The following is a 26,317-nucleotide window of genomic DNA, read 5'->3' on the forward strand; positions in this document are numbered from 1 at the left end:
TTACGTTCTGATAGTTTGTTTTATTGCTCGTTAATGGTAGATTTGCATTTTACATAATGTAAATTTACCACCATAACATATCAAAACTTTATTCAAGTAAAATGTCTTCTACGTGTCTTAAGAGAGAAATTAGTGGTTCTCCTCTGTATTCTGTTATTCAACAAAAAAAAAAGTGTACATTATCGATAATTATCCAAAGGAAATTTGAAAATTTAGTTGCGTCGGCCGGGAATCGAACCCGGGTCAACTGCTTGGAAGGCAGCTATGCTAGCCACTATACCACCGACGCGTTGTACTATCAACGCAGTTAGTAGAAAGTCAACGATCAGGCAGGCAAGCCGGAACGACGGCCATCGACTAATCGCTGTTGCCCTGCTTGAGAAAAAATAACCAAACGAGTAGTGCGCCATAAATATCAAATTGTATTGCTGCAAGTGGCTCCTATGTTATACGACGAGGTTCGACCTAGCTGCCGAAGTCTAGACGGTGGTGGCTATACAAAAGTTACATTAGCATCCTCACCACCAACAAAAAAGCCACGGCAATAACAACTTTGCCTGTACCCTACCCGAGTAGAAGATAGCAAAGGTGTAATAGTGATATATAAGAATATATAGGGAATTATTTTGAGTGTTTTTTCTCACTATATTGAAAGCCCGAACTAGATAATAGATATTGACGCTAACCTGAGGCAATAAAGAATTATTCTTCATTTTTTTATACTTGATATTGTCGGATCTCATTCACTGTTATTACTGCTAGTATTGGATTCGTTTTGTGCGTCCAAAAAGGTAAAAATGTCACAACTACTGGAAGGTATAAATAAATCCTTGACCTTTTTAACTAATCTTTAATTTCTTTAAGTAAAAAAATTGTGTCGCTTCTGAGAAATAGTTAGTAATCGTGATAGTCATTGACCACAAATTTAAAAACCGCTTTTAGATTGATTTCTTTTTAAATCAATCTAAAAGAATCTTATCCAGCTTTATTCAGGGTATAACTACATGCAAGCCCAACTTAAATATGTTTTTTGGCGTCCACAAGGCCTTCCAGGCACCAGCGTCAATGTGAATTTGTTGCTATATATTTTCTTTAAAGTATATCATTTGCCCTCTATCAGTGTAGAATTAGTGTATTGAATTCTCTACTTGGGAAACGCTGACTGCGATACTCATACTGAAGCATACTGTTTATGCAACTGAGCGGGCTTCTTTCGAGTCTAGAGATTTTCTTCCTAAATGATCCTTACTTGTCTCAGTAAATGAAACTCTTGTTGGAGGCAAACCCCTTATAGAACTATTAACATATGAACGACATGTAGTACCTTATCTGATATGTTCAGAACTTATTTAAATTTCTACTAATATTAGTGCATGATGTGAGCGACAAATAGCCCAAATATATTAAAAAACATGAAGCAGTCAGACTGCGAGGCCTTTTTTTTTTGAGCTTATGTATTAAAAGGGTCGAAGTTTAGGTCGCTAATTCATTTGTGCATCTAGTATACTGATTTCTGGCTCCTGTATCAGTTATCAGTTTCAATCGATGTAGATTCGCTGTTATAGCTGGAAATTATATCATTAGAGTCATGATTCAGCGTCTGTTTAGCGGCTTCTGTATATACATACGAGACAGAGTGTAAGTCTCGTTCGAATCTCATTATCCATTGTTGAAGGTTCATGATAATGAGGGATTCAGTCGAAAAGCCCGTACCCTTCTATCCAAAGGCAAAACTGAGATGTTCGCTTCGAACAATTTGTTAGTCAGCAGGAACATTCTAAGCATTAATGTCATTGGCAATCCAGTGACAGTCGCTTTTAACTTTATACAGTAGGACTTCAGTACGAAATACGTTGCATTACATATATCTATTAAAGAGGTGATAACTGACAAAAGAGCTGCTTTTCACCTATGCGATTTCATATTATAAAGAACATCTTGTTCTCAATCACCTACCATTTGATAAGATTCAATACGTATCATATGTATCAGCTGAAGATGTTCCTATGCCATTGGCAAGCTGAACAGTTTGTATGACTCAATGATCAGATGTCTGGCCAGTGGCCTATCCCCAAAAAAATCATAAATTCGCTATCATTTGGAACATGGAAAAAGGTAATGGGTGTGTAATGTGCATCTTGGCCATTTTACAATGTTCCAAGACTGAGCTTTTTAAAACCGTATTCTGTTTGCTCTCTTTTGTGCCTAAGCCGTTCTAGAGCGCTTAAAGATTGCATCAGTAATGAAGCTCACAAGTACGTGAAACCGTCATATGCGCAGCTTTCCGTTAAAGAGAAATATCTTTAATTTTTAGCATTTCTCATTGGATCCTAACCTCATATTACCATTTTATTATCTTCAGTTATTACTCACCAGGCCTATCATAAATTTAGTACGTTCGGCTACCCGTCGACTATGAGCTTATTGTACGATACTATCAGGTCTAGCAACGTCCATTTTGTCGCTTGGGTCATGTGCAGATGGCATTTACAGCCTGGTTTCTACCAGGCAGCAAGCTGATCTTTTTGTCCTTTCGGTAGCCTCGCTTTAAATCTCCCTACAGCAATCGCCCTTACGACTAGCTCTGCTCATATTATATTAATTCGAATGATTTTGGAAAGGAAAAATGACATCCGTTTTCTGCTTGCTCAGACTCGGCAACTGGTCACGATGAAATATTTGTACAGAAAAAAAAAAATAGCAATACTGGGCTATAGTAGAAAATAGCCGGCAGGCATGTATGTACCTCCGTTCACATTCATGCTATTAGTTTAGAATAAGGTAACGCTCATACTCTGGAGCATTTTTTTAAGCTGGTATCTAGCCAGCAATCTTTCGCCCATTTTGCGCGATATTTCCTTCGAATATACGGAACGTACAGCTGTACCTCCGTATATAGATAAGGTGTCACTGATGGCAGCGATTACAGGTCGGCTGCACAATCAGAAGCAAAGAAGAAGGATTTCTGCACATGGTACAGGATAACTTTCATCGAGAGGAAAGATCATAGCATCCAGGAGATGGTAATGCAGTTTGGTGCACTGCTGTCATAGCTAGTTGTCCTGGATCTACAAACGTGTATAGACGCACTAACCGGAAGGCGAATATATCTTTCGTACCAAGCCTAAAGAGCTTCATGCGACAAGATAACCTTTGTGGGATCTTCTGCACCATACGTTCTTCGCATATAAACATATCATATGATGATATAGAAGTGAGCATGTCTGCACACAACTGGCGGCCACAGATCTGCTCAATAACAGACAATGCATATAGACCTACTATTGTGAAGGTGTTATCATTATTACTAATCATTTAGTAATGCTGTCACAAGGAGACATTAGCCTACCAAGATATAAAAAAGACGGATTTATTGTGTATTATACCCCAATTCCAAAAATAACTTGACATTTTTACTCTATTAGATAACAATCGGCTTTTAGAACAATCCAAGACCGTTTGCATCTGCTGCAATAGGTAACTAAAACGTAACATTTAACCCTTAGAACAATTTCAGACCGGCATTACGCCCCACCGAAATCGAAACAAATTGATCCAGCAAATATATTACTGTTATATGCACGCATAATATTTGCCTTAATATCACGATACTTAACGAGCATCTATCTTTCATAATGCTTGTAATAAAATGAAAAAACGTTGACAAGCGTGGGTCTGATAGTCGAATGTTGCTTCATCCTTTAAGCTTCTGGACTACTGCATATGCTATTTACAAAAGTGTACCAAGCATTGTTGTGTAAATCCTTGCGTCAATCTCGATTCGTCGTTCTTTTCGTTACAGGTTCGTTAGAAGTGTTTCGTTGTCTAGTAGCAGCGATGCGTTGGAAGAAATAGGCAATATATTGATGTGAAGTCCGGAAGTTCTTGTTTCCGCAATGAAAAAGATTCTTGTCCGTCTGAGTGGTCGACGCATATGAAGAATACAACACTCGAGAACAACTCGAAAAGTCGATAAGAAATCAGTGAGATGAGAGCTAGATTAAAGCTACCCTGGCAATCCTATAGCACAGGACAGATATGGTAACAATATCATCTGCCCAGAGAAGTTTAAATATGGCGGTCTTGCTAATGGAAAGTGGAAAGGAGGCTATCTTTAGCATAATAGCCTTTATCTCTACCAAGAGACCGTTACTTGCTACCCAGCAGCTCTCTGAAGAAAGGTGTTAAGCAATTTGCAGAGGCGTTATTTTAGCGCGCCTTCCTTAAAACTGTCGTGGTATAACTTGGCCTACGAGAACCTGTAAATCAGTTTAGTAATAATTATAACAATAAGTTACAGTGAATTTTGAAGACATGTGTTACGAAGTTTACCAAAGTCGTTTTTTTATTTAGAATTAAAAAAAAAAAATTTTAAATAACGTGTGGGTTCTCTCTAGATTCGTTTTATATAGATTCTTATTATACGAACCGTTACACTTGTGCGGCACTAAATGCGTGTGGCAGCCGATGCGATAATTCAAGACCAGAGAACTTAAATAGAATCTCGTGTGGGAAATTTTTGTTGATCATATACCACTGGTATCCGCGAGCTAAAAAAACTAAAACAAATGAAAACCTCAGGAAAGTTAAACATAATGCAGACAACTAGTGTAAAATAAATATGACCAATGTGTCCTTAAGCTTATAGAGTCTAACTTATTTTATTAGAAACTTAATAACCCTAAAAATTTGCATTGATATGATTTAGTAGTGCTATTGATGGTTTTTCAGAACTTACGTAATTTTCAGTCCGCTAAAATAGTCATCGTGCGATTGATCTAAATCAGTTCAAAGGGCCCTTGCTTTCTTTTCTTACCGTTTCTTCCAAGCCTGGCCACATTCGCTGTTATCCATTGTTTGCTCATTATGCATCCAAATGTTATTATCTTCATTTTTTTTCTGTATTGTTTTACTTAAATCAACCGTCTTAGATACTAGAAGAACTTGCACTTAGCGATAAGAACTTTATGCAATTTGTCCGATCTGTTCGCACGTGTGAGATCACCCTTAAAGGGATACCTAGAATCGACTAACATAAAAGGTAGTGCGAACCTAAAATTTTTATTCATTGGACTGATCTATTGCGGAGGAATGATGCTGTTATGAACTTGTCTTTAACAAAGACGCCCAACCGTTGACTACATGATTACTGGACACTGCGGTTCACAATGCGGCTGAAGTTGCTTCTGATATTGATTACGGATACACCTCCGTCGTCCAGAAATGTCATGACTGTGAGATAGAGTAACTTATAATAAGTAATAGTACGACGTCAGATGACGTCGTCTGTTACGTTGTTCGCGAACGATTCGTCTGTCAAACACGGACGCACTCATGGATAAGATCATACATACAGACGTAACAAATTGAAACGGCACTAGTGAAGGCAACGAAAAGGCGATTATTGTGGCGAAGGAGCAAGTCAAACATATCAGCGGTTAGATTGATGTAGGGGGATTCGTGGGGGGTTGGAATAGGCGCAGCTGGGATAACGAACAAAGACAAGTGGAATAATCTTGTTGCTGGCCTTGCTGCAGCTACTCATCCCAGTGCATATTATTGGCTACTTTGGTCAAAGTGGTTATGACTCTGACCAAAGGAACTTTGTGTCGAATAAAATTATTGACTTGAGTACTCGTCGCAACTGGGTAGTATTTTACAGAAGCATTAACAGTGTGGTGCAAATAGCGTCAGCTCCTCCGGGAACTGCGACAATAGCTGATAAGATACCTAGTGAGGTTTCCGCGATAGCTTAGTGAGCAACGTATTTGCCTGCCAATTTGTCGTCTAGATTCAAATTCGGGCACAGACATACTTTGTTTCGTGCTGGGAGCTAGCTGTACGACGAAATGTCTAACGGCGATGCCGGACGTTAAAAACTCGTAAAGACGTAGAAGATAGAAGAGGAAAATAAGAGTGAAGAGGAGACAGTAAACAGAACTGGCATTCTAAAATTTTACCACCGATGGAGCACACATCAACGTAAGTTTCTCGATCCGACGACCTTTACCGATCTATTATTACTGCGAGTTCGGGATAGCCATTTAGAGCACACAACCTAAATTGTATTGGGAAAAGTTAATAAATTGAAGAAAGTTTTGGGCGGTTATTTTATTGTGCCAGTGTATCAAAGATAAATCGTTACAAAGAATATTCTCCATAAAAATGTATAGTCCAAAATAAACTAATATGTTAGCTAAAGAGTTACTACTGATATATTAGAGAATGCTAGATACCAAATATAGATGCCAGTTACACCTGTATTAAAGTTTAGTTACATCTAGGCTAATTGTAGACCATCGTACATCGCAAAGCCACATGATTCGCGTGGCGCAAGAGAAATAGTTATTTGTGTAGAACTTATTTCAATGATAGTTATTTTTGCTTACGATGGGATCAACGCAATCTTTTTGTTACCTTGTGACAAATTGCGCTGCGTTTATCTGCAATTATGATAACGATAATAATAGGTAAGTGTATTTTACAGATCAGTACGAAAATCTATTACAGATCAACATAAAAACCTGTTTGAATAGTTGTAGTGTGATATTGGTCCCTTTTTAGGACAAATTCCTAAAATGGGTAACGTTTCTTCGTTATGACCGTGAGGCGACTTTAACAAGCCTGTCAGTCGTGTGACATTTGACAACATCTGTACATTGGCCGTCAAAGCTTCGTTTAGATTTTCCGAGTATTATTCTACACTACCAAAGCTCAAAAGGTATGTTAAGACTCTCATGTAGGTAACCATTTGCTTGCACCTTGCAATCGTATGGTTGTCAGAGCTTCGCTTTTTGTATGGCAACGGAAATACTTAGGGCGTATGTGCCCGAATCTACGGTCGAATGTAGAATGGGGCCTCAGCTAGTTCTTTCAAAGTGGCAAACATCCAGGTCTGTGATGAGACCCACTTATAAGCCAGCCACCTTACAGTAGCGAGGTTGTTTGAGCATTTTAGTGTCATCTTTAGAACATAGAGGCGCCTGTTTTGTTCGCTGAGACCGAACCTCCTAGCCCTGCTGCCTCTCAAACCGCTGGTTCCCTTGAATGGAGTCAGACGTTTGGGTATGCGTGCTTGGCCCTCCTAGACTTGAGCAACACAACGAGCTACTACTTTCCTGACCTAAGACTACACGCCGAAGCTAATGTGGAAGCGCTCTAATATCTGTTGTACAGTTTGCCCACCGGTCTTTCCGGAGAGGCAGAGCATATATGCGGCCTCAACTTGGACTCGCAAAGGCCGCAACAATGCTATATTCCTTTTAATCCTACAGAAGAGCCCGTCGACGAATACGTACTTAGAAACTTTTTTCTTGCTTCGAACATAAGGATAATGTCGCTCAGACAAAGGTCTGCCCCTTATATTCTTCCGAAGTCAACCATTACTTAACTTCATAGTGGACACAACCAGGAGCTTCGCATCCGACATAAATTCCTTGTTTCGGCCCACACAAATGCATTACATTCTGCTGCTGTTAGCTTAGACCCTTAATTTAGATTTCATTTTGTATAGGACAGCATATACAAATATCTGATCTACTACACAGACTGAGGACATTTGGGCCTCTGATATATTTCAGTGCGTTCAATCGTAGCATGCAAGCCTTACAAGTCGACAAAGTCACTATGAAGATACGACAACTTTATGTTCTCCAGGAGCGTCTTAAACTCGAATAGTATTCTTACATGCTTCAGCAAAGATCGTTTTTCGCGAACAAACGCGTACAGGTTTTCATCGCCCCCTTAAACCTGCGCATAATTTTCTCTTGCGTAAGATCGCGCCTTCTATGGAAACCGGTCGGACAGATGAGCCCTAAGCTTACCCACGCCGCTTCGCTCATACGGGATTCGAGGCAGTACTGAGCTGGATCTGCCACCAGCAATAAGGCCATAGACACCTATTGCTGACATCATAGATTGATCCACTTCTCGGAATTCAAATACTGAAAGTACAAGAAGTAATAGTTTGGCCGGTAACGTTATTTTTGCACACTTTATGTCAAACGACCATAAACCGTCGTCTTGCAGCTTAGCAGACTATTTCATCTACTCTCTATTTGACTACCTTCTTGGAGAGTTTGCTTTGCTTATCCGTCGCTGCCATAATTTGTAGTGACAACGCATAGATAACGGCATAGATTTATTCACTCTAAACCTCGTTCATCATATAACAATAGCGATGGAAGTACCTAAAACTTAATGTACGTATATGTATATATATATATATATCACAGAGGTAAAATAAAGACCCTCATACCCTCAAGAAACTTTTTACTTAGTCTGTGTAGTAATATTAGAACAATAGTAATAAATCAGTCCACTACGAGAGCTCTATATTGCGTACGCTTTCTACCATAGTTTTTACGCTTGTCATAAAAGAAACGGGGTAGCACGAATAATGGCCTGCCTTTAGTCCACACTCTGTGCACCCATAATTTGTTCCTCTTGTTGAGCGTCGAAGCCCTTTGACACTCAGGTTCTTGTTTCCCGATCTAATCCACACGAACTGCCTGTTTTGCCCCTATATGCCCACAGTACCATCGCCCCTTTCGCCATGGCACTATCTAGTGGACATTTTCAGCTCCACGCTAATATATTCATATGCCAGAACAACAAATGACACGCAGGGGAGACAGACACACGAGTGGAATCGTAAGCAATTTAATCATTGTCACTTAAAAAATTACCACATTAATTATGGCAAAACGCATCGCTTCCAGAGATTATTACTACTCTTGATTCTACTATTTCCTCTGCATTTTGCTAGCATTATCGTATTTTTCCGGTGTGAAGATGCGAAGCCCAAATCCAGTCTCCGAATCTGTTGCTCCGTTTTTTTGTCACCACTCATCCATATGTAAAAAAAACTTCAGCTCTATGAATTGCTACTTCTTTATCGTCACTACGGTATTGACAACACTATCGAAGACGGCTATTAGCCTCACGGAGCACTGACACACCAAAAGGAATACCATGACACCCACCTGTTCCAATAGCTTACCCAGTTCCGACCCTTTATCGAGGCCACATTCTGGACCGATGGCCACTTCCAATGAGAGTCGACGGTTCGGTCGACGTCATAAAATCCGAAACCAATATTCACGTATAATCACCTGCTAACGCAGATTGCTCTATACCTGCATTGCAGTACCTACTATTGCAGTACCTGTCCACTCCTATGTATTAGCACGCACACAGTGGCTATCACCGACTTCTTGTTTCGCACTGCTTAACCCGGCTACAAGCACGGCGCGGCCTCGTACAAATGCACACTGTACAGCACAACACTTACTAGATTTTACCACTCCATGACATAAACTCCAGTGGACTGGTATCCCTTACTTCGGTTTCTGGGTCCCCGGGCTTACAACCATGCAACTGCCCAAATACGGTTTATTGATGCACATCATACAGCGCATACATGCAGAATGTCGCTGTACGCAGCTAACGTTTCTGTCTACTCCCCTTGGGGAGGCTTCTAGTTGAGGCCACTTGTTCTGACCTGCCGCTCATTAGCAGTGTCAGCGGCAGCAGACCGCTGCGCTCAGAAGCGGCAGCATCACTACAACCTCAGTTTGCCGCTCTTTATCAAGCAGTCCTCGCTCTTTCGGAATTATATGTATAGCAAGCTATGACGACGACAACGGCGACACTGATGAAGTCCTGTGGCCTGGCGCCGTTTGCTGCGGCGGCGACATATGGCCGTATTCCCTTCGCCCTCTGTTTCGACGTCTTCCCCGCAAATCCTTCGGAGCTGCTTGAGCAGACGATCAGTGAAATGAAGAAGGGCCAAACCACGGAGAAGACTACATGTTTGTATCATAGATTTGCCGCTGTTCGGTGTTTGTGCCCGGCGTCGAGTGAATGGCGCATGCGCGTGTTCTCAGCGATCAGCTCAGCTCCCCGACACCCTTGCCAGCATGAGACCCCCCGGGTTTGTCTGCCTACTCTGAGTCGTAATGGCTCTCCCTTCTCATCCCCCTTGCGAGCCCGTGCTGTTCTATAGAGCCTGCCGAGATCAGAAGAGGGAAAACGGTAAAGACGGCCATTGAATTGTTGAACAGCGCAGCCATTGTTGAATACCCCCTTTCTTCTCTAATATCCTTATTGTGACGCAGGAGGAATGAAGAGGGCAGAAAGCAATGAAAGAAGCAATGGGGGTTTGGCGGAAAGACGAGGAAACCGTGTTTGCATCCTTTTCACGGCTTTTCATTTTGTCATATGCGCAATAACGATTAGGCCCCTAGTATTGCCTAACGTCAAGATTTAATCACTGCAAATGAGGAGAATGCCAAAATTGTTAAGTGGACAGATGGAAAGGAGAGAGGCCTTTCATTATGTTTTTTTATAATTTAGCGGCACCCGACGCTGTAGAAAGACGTTATGGGCTTCCAGTGGCTCTTCATTACTGGGCTTTTATAACCGTGTACGTTGCTTAGTGGAGAGCTGGAGCCAGCAGATGAAAACGTTTTTCGAAGGAACTTCATGAAAAATGACAGGTCACTACGAGTGGTGGTGAATTCAACGTGCTGAACGAATAGAGGATAACAAGGAATTTATGTAAAAGGATAGTCAGTCTTCTTAATGCTGTATGGGTTTGTTTCTGTGTGATGGACGGTTTTAACTATCAAAAATAACTTCCTTAAGAAGTATATGGTAGATAGGGCCGAATGGAGCATTATAAACCAGAATTGACTAGACAGTATTGTTAAAAACGACAGACTCCACGCGGCAAAGTAAACAGGTATATTGATCAAAGATTCTTTCATTTTCTAATCTATGTAGGCTCAGTACTTATTTTCAACATCAGTTAACGGCATCGGGCCAAACGAGGTTATATGGGCCAAGTCCCATGTAACTTCGTTTTCCTTTCAACTTAAGCTAATTTATATACGGCGGTTGTTTACAAATGTATAAAGAAAGCGAACCTCTATGAAAACTATTATTATATGGTTACTTAATATAGAATAGTGTAACTTCGTGGAAGTTAAATATACCGTGCCGCTGAAGAAGTTATTTTCATATTGTAACCTAACTCCAGTGAATATACATAAAAATAATATTAGAAACGATCACTATGCATGTGACATTTAGCCAATTTTTTCACACTGTTATTTGAATTAAGTTTAATTGGTTTTTGGGATAGTTATTTTAATGTCCAATTTCATAACTTGATTTCGCTCGTAAATTACTAAATCGTGGTTATAATAGCTGACATGATATAGAATGAGTCGGTTCTCTGCACCAAAATCTCTGCCAGTCGGGCTTAGTGAGTTTGCCTTGGAGGAAAGCTACTTAGAAACGCTGGATGTTGATAGCATCTTTTCTTATCAGTCTCAATCGCTGCTCTTAGATTTAAATACTATTATAAATTATATTATAATTGTTTAAGTGAAATTTAAAAGCAGAACAAAACATGGTCTAAATGTAACGTCCTAACCCAAAATCTAAATTGAGCGATTGCTGCACTAGCCATGTTGGGTTGGGTACGTCAGGCCATCGGAGATTAAGCGACGTCCAGTTCGGTAAATAATTGGAAGAAGGCATACTATAAATACTATTCGTCAACGAATCTAAGCCAACAATAGTGGTCTGCTTTTATAGGGTAAAAGCCTAGAAAATAACGCACTTTTCTTGAGTCAAATAATTGTCATTTATTAATTTCTTCATATATACTTATATATGTATTTGGTAATATTCAGGCCTCCTACGGTCTACCACTTGCTCACAGTTTTAATGCGGCTATGTAATGTAATTAATAAAAAAAATTATCTAGACGTTTTTTGAAGTAAAAATATTAACACTGATTTCCAGTTATTTTGTATACTATATCTTACCATGGTTGGACACACCGTTTATCTAAAGGTAAGTTTTTATAAGTTGCCCTAATTAATTGTATTCTTGTTATTATTACTGTTTCATTTGAGATAAACTTAGACGCTCACATTGTTGAAAGCCGTGGCAGATCCTTGATCAAGAGTCAGAGAGCTTAATTCTGTGACTAATGTCCGATCTCTACTATTTGTCAAACGTGAAACCCTTTACTCAGCCATTCTCAACGAAAACCTTTTTCAGTTTGGTACACGCCATGATAGCCGTATTATATTCTGCCCAATATCGAATAATTTCACTGAAAGCCACCTCAAGTTTGAACCGAAAAGAGTAGTCAACCTCTTTCTCCCATTAGGACAGATTAAGTACCCCTCTCAAAAAATAAAAATAGGGCAATTAAAAGCATTTTTTTTTTCACTTATACCAGTTCCTGATAAGGTTACTATTTGATGTACAGCGTGCACCCAAGAATGGCGGGGCCTGTTATCTAATATCGTCCGCGTTTCTCGTATAAATAACATAAAAAGCGCAACATTAACAATAGTAAGAACAAAATCAACAACATCGATTAACGGCATCAACAACCCTAGAAATGATACCAATATAGGATAATGACAATAGGTGTAAAAAGGAATACGGAAAAGCCCTATTAAGTAATCATTGAATAACCCTGTCATAATGATGAACATAAGTTTTAGGGTGGCACCTGCCAATATGTGGGGGGGGGGAGGGGGCAAATCCAATTAAATAGTACTGTACGCCTCTTCTGTGATATTATTGATTGTCCAAGTCCTCTACAATAAGATAAATTCAGATTCAAACTTCTTTTTAACCTGATGTACCTTGATATACCTTTCCTTAAAACCCTAATCTGTAAAATTCTTTAAAACGGGTTGTTTCGCTGCTTCTATTAAATATTATTGTGGTTTTCGATTCGTGGTTTGTACATGAATTTGATACTGTTTCTTGTGTAAAAAACGTTTTAGAAAAAATATCGCCTTCGGAACTTCATTTCATACTAGGCCTAGGTACACTTCGTTTTGAGTTGTCTCATCGACATGCATAATTGGACCTAGTTTGCTTTCTGAAGCGTTACCTCAACATTATTTATAATTTACACAGTTTACATTACGAGGGCGCGCTTTGCCATCGTTAAGGAAAGATCAACTGTGTCGTTCCTTAAGGGTGGCGACGCTCGCTGATGATGCTATGAGGGTGGGAACGAATAAAGTCGATTTAAAATCCTTCGCAGCCTATGATGCAGCTGTGATACTAACGTGTTAAGCATCATCGGCAATAAGTCTAAGAACGTAATCGAGTATGTCATACTGCGAATTAAAAGCCCTACGACTTGATATCCCTTCGGGAATTATCGCCTTCCGCGTCTCACTCACGTGGGCGACGGGTTCTACTAGTGAGTTTCCATTATCAGTTGAACGCCGAACGCGGCTTAATCGGTGAGACCAGACCATTTTCGCAAGTCGATCTTCATCAAGGAAACCGTCAACTTTAGTTAAGGCGCCTTGTGGTACCTGAGGAAGGCCAGGAACAGGACCGGATGCTTCTCTTATCTTTGCAGAAGCGTAAGAGATGTTGAAACCGCCGAAGTGAGGTACACCGGGTTTGAAGCTTCCTTGAAATGGTAAAGGGTCTTTACGAAGGAACGGAAGAGGTCCCATTTGGCCTGGTCGCGGTGTAGTGGGGTCCGGAAGACCACGCGGTGGCAACGTCACAGGGCGAAACCCTGACTCCATGCGGATTGAGTGCACCCGTGGGCGGTGAACCAACTTTCGGGGAAAGACTGTTCGATCCCGATCCACAATGAGATCTGTGACGTTATCTAATGGCAGCACCCGCTGGCTATGAAAATTCACATGTGGTAAGGCCTTGTCGGCTAATTTTCTCATATGGCTTGTTCGTGACGAATGCTTCTTGTGGGAAGGTTGATGCAAGTCCTGTGGAAAGGGCACACGAATTTCGCTACGCTGCGAGGCTGCCGCCCCCTGCTGAACGAGGTCAGCACAGTTGTCCACCACGTGTATCTTCCAGCCTAAGTGACGGTGAGTGTAGCACTGAAAAATTATAAGGCCAATTGTGAACGAACAAATTACCGCGGCAATTTTCTTAATTTAATTTTTATTTTTATTCTTACTATGAGGCTTACGCCTTCCGCAGAGCTTTTCGTGGTAGTACTTTGTGTGAGGTATCATTAAATACATTATTTAATGCATGAATAACCACACGATAGCATCATAGTTCGGGCGTCATCATCTCCGCTCCCTGATTTATTGATATCGCTTGTGAAGCTATGAAACGAAGAAGCGGTTGTAATAGTATCAATTCTGATAATTCCCCGCAGCTACTGATGTTCATAGCGGCTATCTACTTTGGTCACGTTCTTATTCAACAGGAAAGCAAATTTTACAAATCTATTACTCCGAGAAGTATCAGTATTTTGTGCGTGCAACAAATAGTACCTGGTAATAGACGAGATCTGGTGTGAATTGGTCAGGCGTCCATTGAAGATACGCGGGTCGGCCTTCCTGGCATTTGATCTCAAGGTTAGTGGCGAAATCTTCAAAGGTTGCGAAGTCGTCAGGCAGCTCCGTTCGTTTAAAGGGGTATTCGTAATTGCAAAGTCGACCCTCTGTGGTAGGGGATACAAATTTGACAGATTAGTCATAAGTGGCAGAAGGCTTCTTTCACTAGGAAAGAGGCTGGTGCCAGATTTAAGGTTATAGTGTGTAAAATAGAATAAAATATGATCCTCAATATAGAATCAATATACTTTTTTTGCAACTGGAAATAAATTTAATAACACTTCATGAGGATTGGCAACGATATACGTTACTTAGATAATACCGACTTAACAATGGACGTGCCTAGATGAAGTAAGAAATAAGCTTCAAGGTCGTACATGCCCTACCGTAAAAAAATGTACGGAATAATGTACGTACTAGCCGTTGGAGTGGCGCGTCCACTCCGGTCGAAGGATACTCCAGCAAACACTTTTTCTGTCTGAAATACGCAATAAATGGGATGAATTTTTCTTACGTATACATGTATATTGGGTTTTCGGACAATAAAATTTGCAAAGTGGGGACGAAAACATATAGACAACAATAAATACTATAAATGCACGCAGCACATATTCATTTGTCGAATAGAAGGGCAATTAAATCGATGTGGTCAATGCACACGCTCACCCTACGCTCTGCTTGGGATTTGTGCTCATAGCCGCCGGTAGGATCGGAAGTTATATAAAAAGGATGGTTCTTTGACGTATGTGTTTTATTATTTCCACCTTCAATGACGAATGTGTAGGTGACGCCACGTTGTACATATAGCTCGGGTATCATGAGACCATTAATATACCACGCGATGCCCCAGCCAACATGCCCTGTAATCGCTTGGTAACCCTTTTTACCGCCAGCCGGACCGATCTGGGCGTAGAACTTATTATCGGCAGGACACGCCACTGGGGGAATAACCCAGGCATGCTGACGAGCAGTTGCCTGGCTAATTGCTGCGCGTAAGAGGAAAAAGAAGCGCAAAAAAATAATTTTAAATGACAGCAAATGCGGTACATCCAATTAAAAAGTTAAATAGTAGTAAATTTAACTTTTAAGGAACAACATCCGCACTCAGCATGTGTTTTAATATTATATAAAATACCTCGCATAAATCTGGTGAACATTAATATAGTTTCAACAAAAAAATATATATATAAATCTGTTTGTTGTTGTTAAATACATGTTGGTTTACTTGTGTATGTGTAATCTCATAGTTGTCAAATTATTGGTAACTCTGTTAGAATACTGCAAAAACATCTTTCAGTACAACCTATCTTGCGTGGTCATTGAAACTGAAGATTAGAGCGTGTAGAAACTAACGTTGTTGAGCGACTAGTCGGGGCTGGTCGTTTAGGGTCGAGATATCATCAGGTTTAGGACAGTTCCATTGTGGAGCTCGCGCGAAATCGATAAAGAGGTCACCCTTGGTTCTTAGTTTATGGTACGACACCTCACCCTTGCCGTTAATAGGACCAAGAGCCCAAACAATGGCCTGAGGGCCATCAGAGTAGACATGCTGGTCGTACTTTTCATCTACTGTGAACACCAAAGATGTAAAAACGACCTTCGCGTTAACAATGTAAGGACACTCCTCAATTGCATTTATGTTTTTTATGCAAGCCAAACTGTGGCACTTACCCTAACAGTTCTGCTTAAGTTATCGAGTGAAAATATTCTTTTATCACTTATATCAATATTAAAAACAGGAGGGCCGTGAAGATCTAACCATATTATGCGACGTTCGTCTACTTAAGATAAATTTCGCATGTTAAGTTAAGGAACTCCGTTCCGTATCGTTGCATAACCCACAAGTCGTTATTCTGAGTTGCTAGTTAAGTCCAGTTAAGGGTTAAGCTTCGGGTAGGTATACTTACAAGCGACCTGTGGTCGTTTATACGTGATCATATGGTAACCGTTGACAAAGGCCGTGTTTAGGACCGTCACACTATCACGTGCGCCTCGTTGCTTAATATCTGGACAGGCACCACGTTTGCCCACACACTGATGAAAAAGACAAAATTTCCTCAGATATATTAAAAACACAATTATAGAGCAATTTTTTTAATATGAATTATAGATCCGAAATGCATAATAGAAATAAGGATCGGACTACATACAGTATTTTCTCTACAAATAATGATGATGTACTTTACAACTTCACCTAAAGTGAATGAGGTATGTCCAATAAAGAAAATTTCCCTATTGTCTTAGCGTTTTGCTTTTATGTCCACGTGCATGGACTTGAATCGAGTTTAATATTACTAATATCAAAGAACTATTTACAAGCATAAATCAAATAACGTAGACGTACCTGTTCCTTCGATCCTAGGTAGTAATCTACGGCGTGTCCCCGTCCCTGGTGATCGATCCACGTCACAACAGCATCGGATCCGACCATCCTCGTTTTTGTGTCATCCATACTTAAGCCGAAAGCCATGTACTCACCCACATCTGAAATTGCCGAACACGAATGCGCACATGTGCACACATAGACTTAATGTACAAAACATCAGCCTTCTCTACTGGATTGTAGAAGTTCGTTAAGGGAAGTTGTGACCGACGAGCTACGCATGAGGTCAATTAGTACTAACTGCTTGTATATAGTACAAGCAAAGCCACTGAGGGGAATCTTCTTAATGTTGCTTAAGCTTTATATCATTAACCCTTGACATCTTTCCGGCATAAGAGTATCGCTAATAGCACAGCGTTAGGAAACAGCCAGGTAAAATCGCTTATTATTTCGAACATAAATTGTTTAATGATCTGATACTGACCAACACGTCCCACGAGCTGCATGATCACTTCGTCTCCATCCATAATCCATCGAAGCTCGAAACCCATGGGGTCGTGCAGGATTTCGCAATTGAGTTTGTTCTGCGAAGAGTCGCTGCTTTCGTCGACGACGGACTGCGGCTGCACCACTGTACTGCGTGCGGGTGACAGAGAAGCCACTCGATCCCCCAGTGCTGACTACAACAAGTGGACAGCATAGGCGGTGTGCGAAGACGGACACAGAATAGGACAGCGGACATTGGATGACCGAACACATTGACAAAGGTACATAGACAAAGCATATACATGGAATAAAGGGGTACAAATCAAAGATATGAAAACGAGGCCGGAGAAGAAGAACAGAGCAGAAAAGAAGATCACGAGGCGTCCATGGCTTATGTGAGGAGATGGTAACTAGGTAGGCAGCCCATGGGTGCTACCTAGTTACGAAAAAAGTACGAGTCGGCCATACAGCGGCAGATCAATAAACTGTAATACAATGCACAAGATGTGTGGAGGGTGTACTACGCAAATTGAAAAGGCTCGTGGAACTATTAGAAGTATATTCCAGTCTAATTAACAAGCGAAACTACATGTTATAAAGAAGTGACAACAATCTCAGGGTAGTTACGTGCAATGGGACTCACACATCGACCCATAATATGCCACCTGAGGATAGGGTTACGCGAAATTTATTTAATGATAAAACAGAAATTGTGCTTCGGTAAGTCATTGAGAGCAATGGATCCGCCACCACAAAAAAAGTGTTTTAGCACTACATAAAAGAGAGGGCGCGCATATCACATACAAACCGCCGATAGGTCTCTGCCGCATTAACTGTGGAAACTATTTCAGACTCGAGTACTATTCCACTACTGACGACTAGGTTCACAAATATAAAGAATACACTAACTATGATATATGTTAAAAGATGCGCAATGCAACTGATGGTGTAAAAATAAAACCTATTATTAGTTTTTTTTTTTTTGTTTCTTTTAAATATCTGATGCTATGATCATCTAGGATAATGATGATATTTTTATTTGTGAAATGTGAGTTTTACTAGGATCAGTGAGATACCCTAGGAGCCTCGGGTCACAATCATCTAATTCTTCGCATTAGCCTAATAATACCTGCAACTTTGCTTTAAGCAAATTTTCCGAAATTCATAAGATTTTTCTATAGTTGCTTTTTAGTCTTATAAGTGAGCCTGTGTTCAAGATTTACAGATTCATAGGATTAAAGGAAAATTCCTTGTTAGGAAATGGAAATTATATTCATAACTTTAATAGCTTAAACGCTCGTATTGTTTTTTTTTTTGATAATATATATATCTTACTAACTCGAGCAAGTCTAAGGTAATTTTTTATATACGACGTTCCCATTCAAACAAGTGGGAAAAAGTAATTTTAATTGAAAAAAATATTTCACGCGTATATCTAACTATTTAATGTACGTATAAATTTAAGGCCAAAAGTAAATACATTTTCGGTGGTAAAAAATTTAGAGAAAAAGCAAGGTAGGCGTTGAGTAGTCTATACGAACCTATTCGATTTAGGTAGAGAAATAAACCTTATTGATATAAGCAATGATCTTGTTCTTTAAAGATTAGAAACGCACCTCTATGTGAATCCCAAAAGCTCTTTGCGATGGAGGCACTTTGACGTTGTGGGGGATTTTAATTGATCCGAAATCCACGTCAGCCAATTCACAGTATATTCCAAAGCGATCAAAGTCGTATATCGTATAGCCATCAGGAAGGTTGATTACGACTGTCTTACCAGTATACCGAGGAAGAGGATCACGACTGCAACCAAAAACGAAAAGCCGCGTTAGTAGAGCATTGAGTAGGCCAAGGGAGCATCTCAAGGGAGTAGGAGTCCTCAACCATTAAGTACATTTGAAAGAAGTTCGGAGATTACTTTAAAGCACTCGTAAAACGTATAGTCGTAACCCGTCAAATATTCTGCGTAGAATTAGGCTCTATTGCACTGGGCAGAAGCCCATTAGTGAAATACCAAGATAACAACGAGTTACGGTACTGGCAACAAAACAAAAAACGCCCGCAGTGAAAAAAATTATCATGAAATATCTGAATATCTTGTCGGTCTTAACTGGAAAACGAAAGAAACGTACGTCTTGAATTTTTTTTTTTAATGCACAGGAAGTTTTTACGTAAACAAATAAACCAACGATTGCTTCTTGAGTGGCCGGGCGAGCTCGGACTTTTAAACGCTAGGTCCGTCAGTACATTGGTCTCACAATATCAATAAATTAAGTAGTTAAACTGATGAATTAGGACTCTACTTAATACTCTAGTTTTTTTTTCTTAAGTTCATTATACATGTAGTTCAGGACACGTGAATGAGCGTGCTTAAATCAACAAGCTATCATGCTAATGTTAACACACGAATTACAGTTGCATATACATTCCATTTTTACATACAGTTCCATATACATTCCACAATAACTCGCGAGGAAATACTACGTTATATATATATATATATATATATATATAGAAAAAATCGGAACACAAAGACAAAGCTCATTGCACTTGGCTCTTCCTTAACAGGTGACTTTTTACGCTGCACATTAAAGACGGTCGGAGAAAAAACAGCTGATTCGTTCTATACTGATGTTTGTGTTATTGTTATTTTTGGAATTTGGAATCATGTACTAAGCTGCTTGAACTAATATGAATTCAAGGCGAAACTGTATCGGTGTACGAAGTCGAAAATACTGGAAAAGATGTCTACTGGGTTATCCTCTAAGGTGTGACAAAACCGTAGATCGATATGGCAGCGCACGGAAAGCCATTCAGTACGGTTCGCGTGACGGCGCAATCTCAATGTGTTCGCGTAGTAAGCTCCGAAACAGTGGGGGTAATTCAGGTTTGAAGTCGCACATAACACACTTCATTTCATACTTGAAATGGCCATCCGTCTAAAGTAATACCTAGCGGAAATAACAGCACAATTCAGTTGGTGTACCCTGAAATATCTCACTGGCAAGTATATCGCACATCCTGCTCGTCCAAACAATAACATAATCGCCCTATAAAACAAGCAGTTGTCGCTTAACTTCGAATTTTATACCTGTTACGTCCCGCCACCTGACAAGGTCATACAGATACTAACAATTGATTGAATGATTCTCATCAAGTTGACAGGTTGGGTCTCTTAGAATTGACAAACACTTACCTAGCCCATTTTCAAATAAGTACCCGATGTATGTAGGTGCACATTGCAACATTCATTGTTGTGATATCAACTTTTCTGTTATCGTTCTCAATCATCGGTATTAGTAGCAAATCAACAACTATACTAGCAGCAAATGTATTGACGCAGGTACTTATCTATATCGATTTTTCGTCAGCAGGACGAACGAGCAAATAGGAAATAAGCATAGTACATGTTTATTGCCGGATTGTACTAGTTATCCAACACAGAGTATATAATACGCCGTGGTCATATTGTCGTCAGCGTATTTCCTTGTCGGTGTCTTCGTTCTCGACATTTTTTAATTGCAGCGTCGTCGGCCCAACAAATTCAAACGTATCCTTATGCATATCAAATTAGTTAACCAGGTAGCATTTTCCTTATCCATCTTTCTGTGTTCTCGTTTTTGTCTCGTCTATCAAATGGTTCGCGTTCATATGTAACGATGCTGTGCTGGTAAATGACTCCACTCACAGTGAGCGATAGTCGTTTGTTTACAGATCGCGGCCGTAAGTCAACACGAGCGACAATGGTCCTCCTATACGTTATGCCTCTTTTTGTCCTGCCCAATTTTATTTTCCCCCTGATGATAATAGTAATAAAAACAGCAAGAGCAGTAGCAAAGAGCCAGGCGCGACGACGACTCGCCGCTGATCATTAGCGATCAATATCAATCTACAAGCACGAATTAACGACAGCGTATACATGTGACACACGAACGTGTGCAGGAATGCCGTCTGTGATTTGGTGGTCCATTATCTTACGGGCAGTACTCTGTACCAGTCACAAACTAGTGGATGCCGTAGAATCGTAACGTGACTTCGCGGCTGAGAGAAGCATGATGCTTGCGTACGTTGATGGGGCAGACGATATTTATGGAGTCACGATTTCTGTTTTGTGTTTGTACTCTAGTTGATCTGTATGTTTACTTTGAGGAAATGTGTTCCAGATAGCTGGATGCGAACACGTATTCGATTTAGCAGGACTCAAAGCAGACCGCAGCGGTTCCTGCAAGAGACCCAGCTTTGGACGGCGCCACGATGCACCTTGGGATTTCATTTGAGATATGCTTTTGTTCTTGTATTTGTAGTGAAAACATAAAACATTATCATATATCACTAAGCGTTCTCTTGAATAAAAATGGGGTGCTCGAAAATTGCAAACGAGGTACAAACCTTCCATTTTCATCAGCCAACCGAAGACCACCCCGATGGTTCCGCTCTCCTTTAGATACCCACCAATAGGCAGCTAAAAAGACAACGGTTGATTTTTTTCAGTATGTAATTGTGCTTTACTCTACGAAAATGTATGCTGGTCGAAGGTATATATTTAATAAAAATGTATCATTAGGGCAGCGCTGAAATGACGCTGCTAAGCACTTTATAAAAACCTGAATATTGTCAGCGACGATCAAACAAAGATCATCGGTTTACTGCAACTATTCAACTATACCGTACGCTAGTATTATTAGATCCAGCAGTATATATATATATATATATATATATAACATACATAGCAAGCCTATAAAGCATATATATATAAGCATAGAAGACATAGCAAGCAAATAGGTCCGGTGATACCTCTTCCGGGCTATCATTTGGGTCGTCGTTAGGGCTACTTTTATTGATACCACGTATGTAAGAATGAAAACTATATACTAGAAATTTAGTGATTGCTTCTCTGGAAACAAAAGAGCAACGTTTGTTTTTCATTTTTTCAAAATTTTCGAATCATTCCTTAGCTTTAAGATTTACATTCGGCAGCCTTTAAGTATTTTTTTAGATGCCTAGTCTCTAAGATGATATAAAGTGTATGTTCGATAGGTTTAAAATACAGTACCTGGACCGAGTCCATCATACATAACTCCTGGTACTAAAAATGTCTGCGAGTCGACTATCGTGACTGGCCCTGAGGTTACTCCATGGTCCCAAGTCGGTAGCTTCTCAACCGTAACAGGCTTTGGGATTTGCAGGTTGCGTGGTAGGTACAGGTCAGCGAAGTTAGCCTACAATCAAAAACAAAAACAATTATGAATTGTTGGGTGTTGAGCATCCGTAAAAATGAGCCTTCATACTACTTCGAAGAGCGGACTATACGACGCATTTAATAAAAAATGACCCGGCACTTCGCCCTAACTCAACCATATGTCCAAGTGTCCGTTGCACGAGACGAGTTACATACACCAGTCAATAGTGAAAAGCAGTAAATCCCACATGATCTTTGCAATTCTAAATAGCGCTTCTTTGAGTTAGTTTAAGGAAGATGATGTAGTAGCTTACAAAACATGTTTATGATACAAGAAATTTAAGTTTGCTATTTTCAAATACATTTTGTTAATTGTTCGTTATCAGCTATCGTGGATTTATCATGAATACAAATACAAACAACCAATTGATTATTTTAGAGAACAGAAAGCACCGTTCGAAAATACGACTGTAATAAAGTGTATATCCGCTTCCATTGTTCGGAGCTGTATTTCATTTAGACTGTTCTCATTTTTTTTCTAATGATATCTTAAGACTTTTTACAGTGGTTTGTCACTAAAAGAAATCAAGCAACATCAGTAGAGATCAGACAATTGAACGTCACTTGTTGTTGTGGAGCTTTTTGATTTGTTTTCGATAAAAAACAACACAGACAAAATTCAACGAAAGCAAAATTTTCGCCGGAAACCAATGGTAGTTTCGCGTTCATAGCCTGTACACAAAGACGATCCGCTGAGCATCTTCAACAATGGTTGAATTCGAAATCGATGAACACTAAACAATAGCAAATTGATAGTATTTCCTTCATTTCGGCTTGTCTATCGTGTGCGTACTGCTTATGCTTGCTAAGAGCAATCGTTGGTTTTACTACTTCGCGCACAGTATTTTTAACCGGACAGATTTTTTGCTTGATACCACTTCATCAGCGAGCTCCCAACGAAGACAGTCCCAGGCCTATGTATCGGTAAGGGAAATGAGGTGTGGCGTTTTTTATCATTTTTATTGTGTGTGACATACGCGGAGCGTCCAGGATCTATTGAGGCATGTACACTACATGTACAAAAAAAGAGCCAATTTGCTTGCCAACAAAATCATATACTTAGTATGGTGGAAGCAGGAAGTTTGTTTTGCGAGTTTAGACGAAAACTAACTATAAGCTAATATTTTTCTAGCTGACGAATCGCAATCAAATTCTAAGTTTATTTGCTCGCCCGAAGTCTACGATCGGTTTGTCGTATTCCGAATAGGCGCACAGTTGCTGAAAGGACAGAAGCAAAAGTGCCCTCCACCAATTCAAAAACTAACTGGAAACCTGTAAAAATATAAGTTTGAGGCAATGTCCCATTTTGGTCGCCAAATTTCTCGAATAGATCTCGACAGACTCAAAAGCTGCTTCGCCTTTTAAAGAATAACTAATAAGATTGACAGAGGGTGGTGTATTGACTAATAAGCAGTACAAAAGCCTATTTATGTTTTTGTGTGTCGATTATCATCGCCTCGATTTTGCGGAACTACATTGCAGGTCTCGCGTTATCGAAACCAGACGGAGGCTCCTAAGCCTTCTCAAACACGGTGCTATATTTTCGATTCTGGTACGAAATCAAATTTCTAGACAGCGTCCACGTTTTTATTGTTATATCCAGCGAAAGGGACATCGTATCCATAGAATTCTTTCAGGAGGGCTTATATTTTGCCAAGTTTCTCCGAATGCTACTAAAGTCGCGGGTGGTTCCTGGGTTCACTGATAGTTCGTCGATGAGACGGTGCACCAAGTTATAGCAGCATATTAGACGTAGTGTAAAATAAAGACTAATAAATAGTAAAATAAAAACTCCTTTGCAGCCCACAATTGATTCGTTACGTTGGCATAGATACAACTGAGCGGAAACGTAGACACAGGTACGTCGACACTCGAACAGTTGCCGTTTAGCTCAGACTCCGATCCGAAATGCGGACGACAGCTACATCGAATAAACTCCTAATGGCAAAGATTTTCTTGTCAATAAAACATTTGCTTTTTCCCGTTTAGATGCAGCTTAAAAGTATGTAAAATAAATAATGTCTAATTTTATCGCAGATATGCTATAATATGCATCAATTTTCCGTTTGCAGCCAAGCGGCATAGGGACGCGGCTGTGGTCAACGTATACCGTTAAAGAAAAACTGGTAACAGAGCGATAGTCGACTGTAATTATCATTGCACACATTGCTGGAAGCTGCAGCATCTCGAAACGCCTAGCAAAGGCAAGAACGTATCTATTTAGAATATCAACAAGTTTCGTGAGATTTTTATTATTCTTTCCCTTTTATACAAGCATTCCTCTTCGTTCTTCAGCTAACGGCCTTCTATAGCTCTACGCGTATAAGTACTTAGAGCCAAAGAATGGGTCTCAAACCCTAGCTTATCGTCGTATCGGCCCACTGCAAACTACTGGTATGCATCCTGCTTCTGTCGCCGGCTTGCAATATTCCATACAACTCTAGGAACTGCTGATAACATAACGCATTCATTGTGGGGTATGTCCGTGTGTTTAAACAACGTGAGTTATGTCTTATTCAACGATAGCTGTAGAAAAAGTACTCAACCTAACGACAGTCTTCTGCTTCTCCTGTTGCTCTTCCTAATCAGTTGGTTCAGGCTGGTCATCACATCGAGTCATCGTTGCTCCTCACCGGACACAGAGTGAATAAACGGACAATACAAGCAGTATCATATGTACGTATATTGTGCGTGAGTTCATACTTCCGAGACCGACGACAACAAACGCGTACTACATATCTGATCTGTTTAGGCCTTCGCAAATCAGCACACGTCTGCGGGGTTATGGCAACAGGACCCCAGTGATTTCAATGGCAACTGCCGTTGAAGCAGCAGTAGCTGACGGGCCCGTTCACGCTCATCGCTGTTAGTGGTCAACAGTGACATACGAGCACCAACGACCGCTCAATACTGCTGGATCGCTTCAGCATCGCATGTAAACATCTCGATATATTGGGCTATCGACAGTTTTTCTAGCTAGATAGCTTTAAAAATCACGTATTTTCAGTAACATCAGCGTCGGTGCCATTCGGGAATGTAGATTCGGCAGTAATAAACGTGTTAATGTTCCTTATTCAGGCACAAAAAGTGCCTCCAATGTAAGTGTAGTCTATGTAAAAATTAGCTAATTTTATCACGTTAACCGCATATACGCTACCCGGACAGAACCTGCTTTTATGGTCAAGATGCGCTATCGGCATAAAATGTCTTTATGGTGTTCGTTCTCAAAATTTCGATACTTTTAGTACTGGTTAACCGGTAGCGGAAAAAACTGGTGAGAGAACTCACCAAGGCCGACACGTGAGAAACGATTATATCACCAAGAAATGGCACATCTGTTACCAAACAGTTGTAAGCCATATCGGTAAGTTGGCTACCAGAAAAAAACTGATTGTTTGCTTGTCACACAATTAGGCGTTAAATAGATTTATATGATCGTATTTATATCTGTGAAATTCTACATGAACACAATGAATCGTTCCTGAGGCAGTTTGTCACAGATGATAAAGAATAAACCACTTACAATGACAATAAGTAGATATCCCCTCTAATCTGTCACAGTGGCCAGGCTAACGTTAAAAAGGCTGATTTGATGTGTTTACATTATGAGTTGCTAGCAGAATGGTTGACTTGGACCCCTGCCGTCAGGGGTACAATACGCCATTGAAAAATTCGGCTAAAGCTGGAAAATAGAAAAAAAATATCGTTTTCTTACATAATAATGCCGGATCACATATATCTATGTTTAGTTTTCCGGCAAAAACTGAGGCAGCTTTGATGGAAAACTTTCGTGCGTCCGCCTTATAATTCGAACCTTGTACCTTCGGATTATCATTTACTTTGGTTTCTGCCGAACTCCATTAATGGTCTTAATTCAGTTTCGCTGGGCAAATGCAA

At 40.1% G+C, this 26,317-nt stretch overlaps 1 protein-coding gene, 1 long non-coding RNA gene and 1 other non-coding gene across 4 annotated transcripts in view; 1 reads left to right on the top strand and 2 right to left on the bottom strand.

Moving 5' to 3' along the window:
• Nucleotides 1-217: 217 nt before the first annotated feature.
• On the bottom strand, nt 218-289 carry TRNAG-UCC (transfer RNA glycine (anticodon UCC)). The gene has a single exon. It is a non-coding gene; the product is annotated as a tRNA-Gly (tRNA).
• An 11,340-nt stretch (nt 290-11,629) lies between these two features.
• The window catches only part of LOC111251321 (protein Skeletor, isoforms B/C-like), a 49,401-nt gene continuing 34,713 nt past the window's right edge, over nt 11,630-26,317 (bottom strand). Inside the window, exons 5-15 of one of the 2 annotated variants that reach the window (XM_022807794.2) lie at nt 22,235-22,400; nt 21,571-21,643; nt 18,798-18,984; nt 17,180-17,375; nt 16,717-16,856; nt 16,280-16,406; nt 15,726-15,938; nt 15,039-15,358; nt 14,790-14,850; nt 14,310-14,479; nt 11,630-13,904 (exon numbers count right to left, since the gene is read on the bottom strand). In XM_022807794.2, coding sequence (XP_022663529.1) covers nt 13,113-13,904; nt 14,310-14,479; nt 14,790-14,850; nt 15,039-15,358; nt 15,726-15,938; nt 16,280-16,406; nt 16,717-16,856; nt 17,180-17,375; nt 18,798-18,984; nt 21,571-21,643; nt 22,235-22,400 — 2,445 coding nt within the window. In that variant the 3' untranslated portion in view covers nt 11,630-13,112. Of the gene's footprint in view, nt 13,905-14,309; nt 14,480-14,789; nt 14,851-15,038; nt 15,359-15,725; nt 15,942-16,279; nt 16,407-16,716; nt 16,857-17,179; nt 17,376-18,797; nt 18,985-21,570; nt 21,644-22,234; nt 22,401-26,317 lie in introns of both variants that reach the window. The other variant, XM_022807791.2, reaches the window with a different exon arrangement.
• Nucleotides 22,400-25,474, top strand: LOC147755444 (uncharacterized). Its single transcript, XR_015327857.1, has 3 exons — nt 22,400-23,972; nt 24,223-24,279; nt 24,493-25,474. It is a non-coding gene; the product is annotated as an uncharacterized LOC147755444 (long non-coding RNA).

The sequence above is a fragment of the Varroa destructor genome, unplaced genomic scaffold, assembly GCF_002443255.2.
Source record: "Varroa destructor unplaced genomic scaffold, Vdes_3.0 BEIS01000005.1, whole genome shotgun sequence".
In the NCBI taxonomy this organism is placed as follows: Eukaryota; Metazoa; Arthropoda; class Arachnida; order Mesostigmata; family Varroidae; genus Varroa; species Varroa destructor.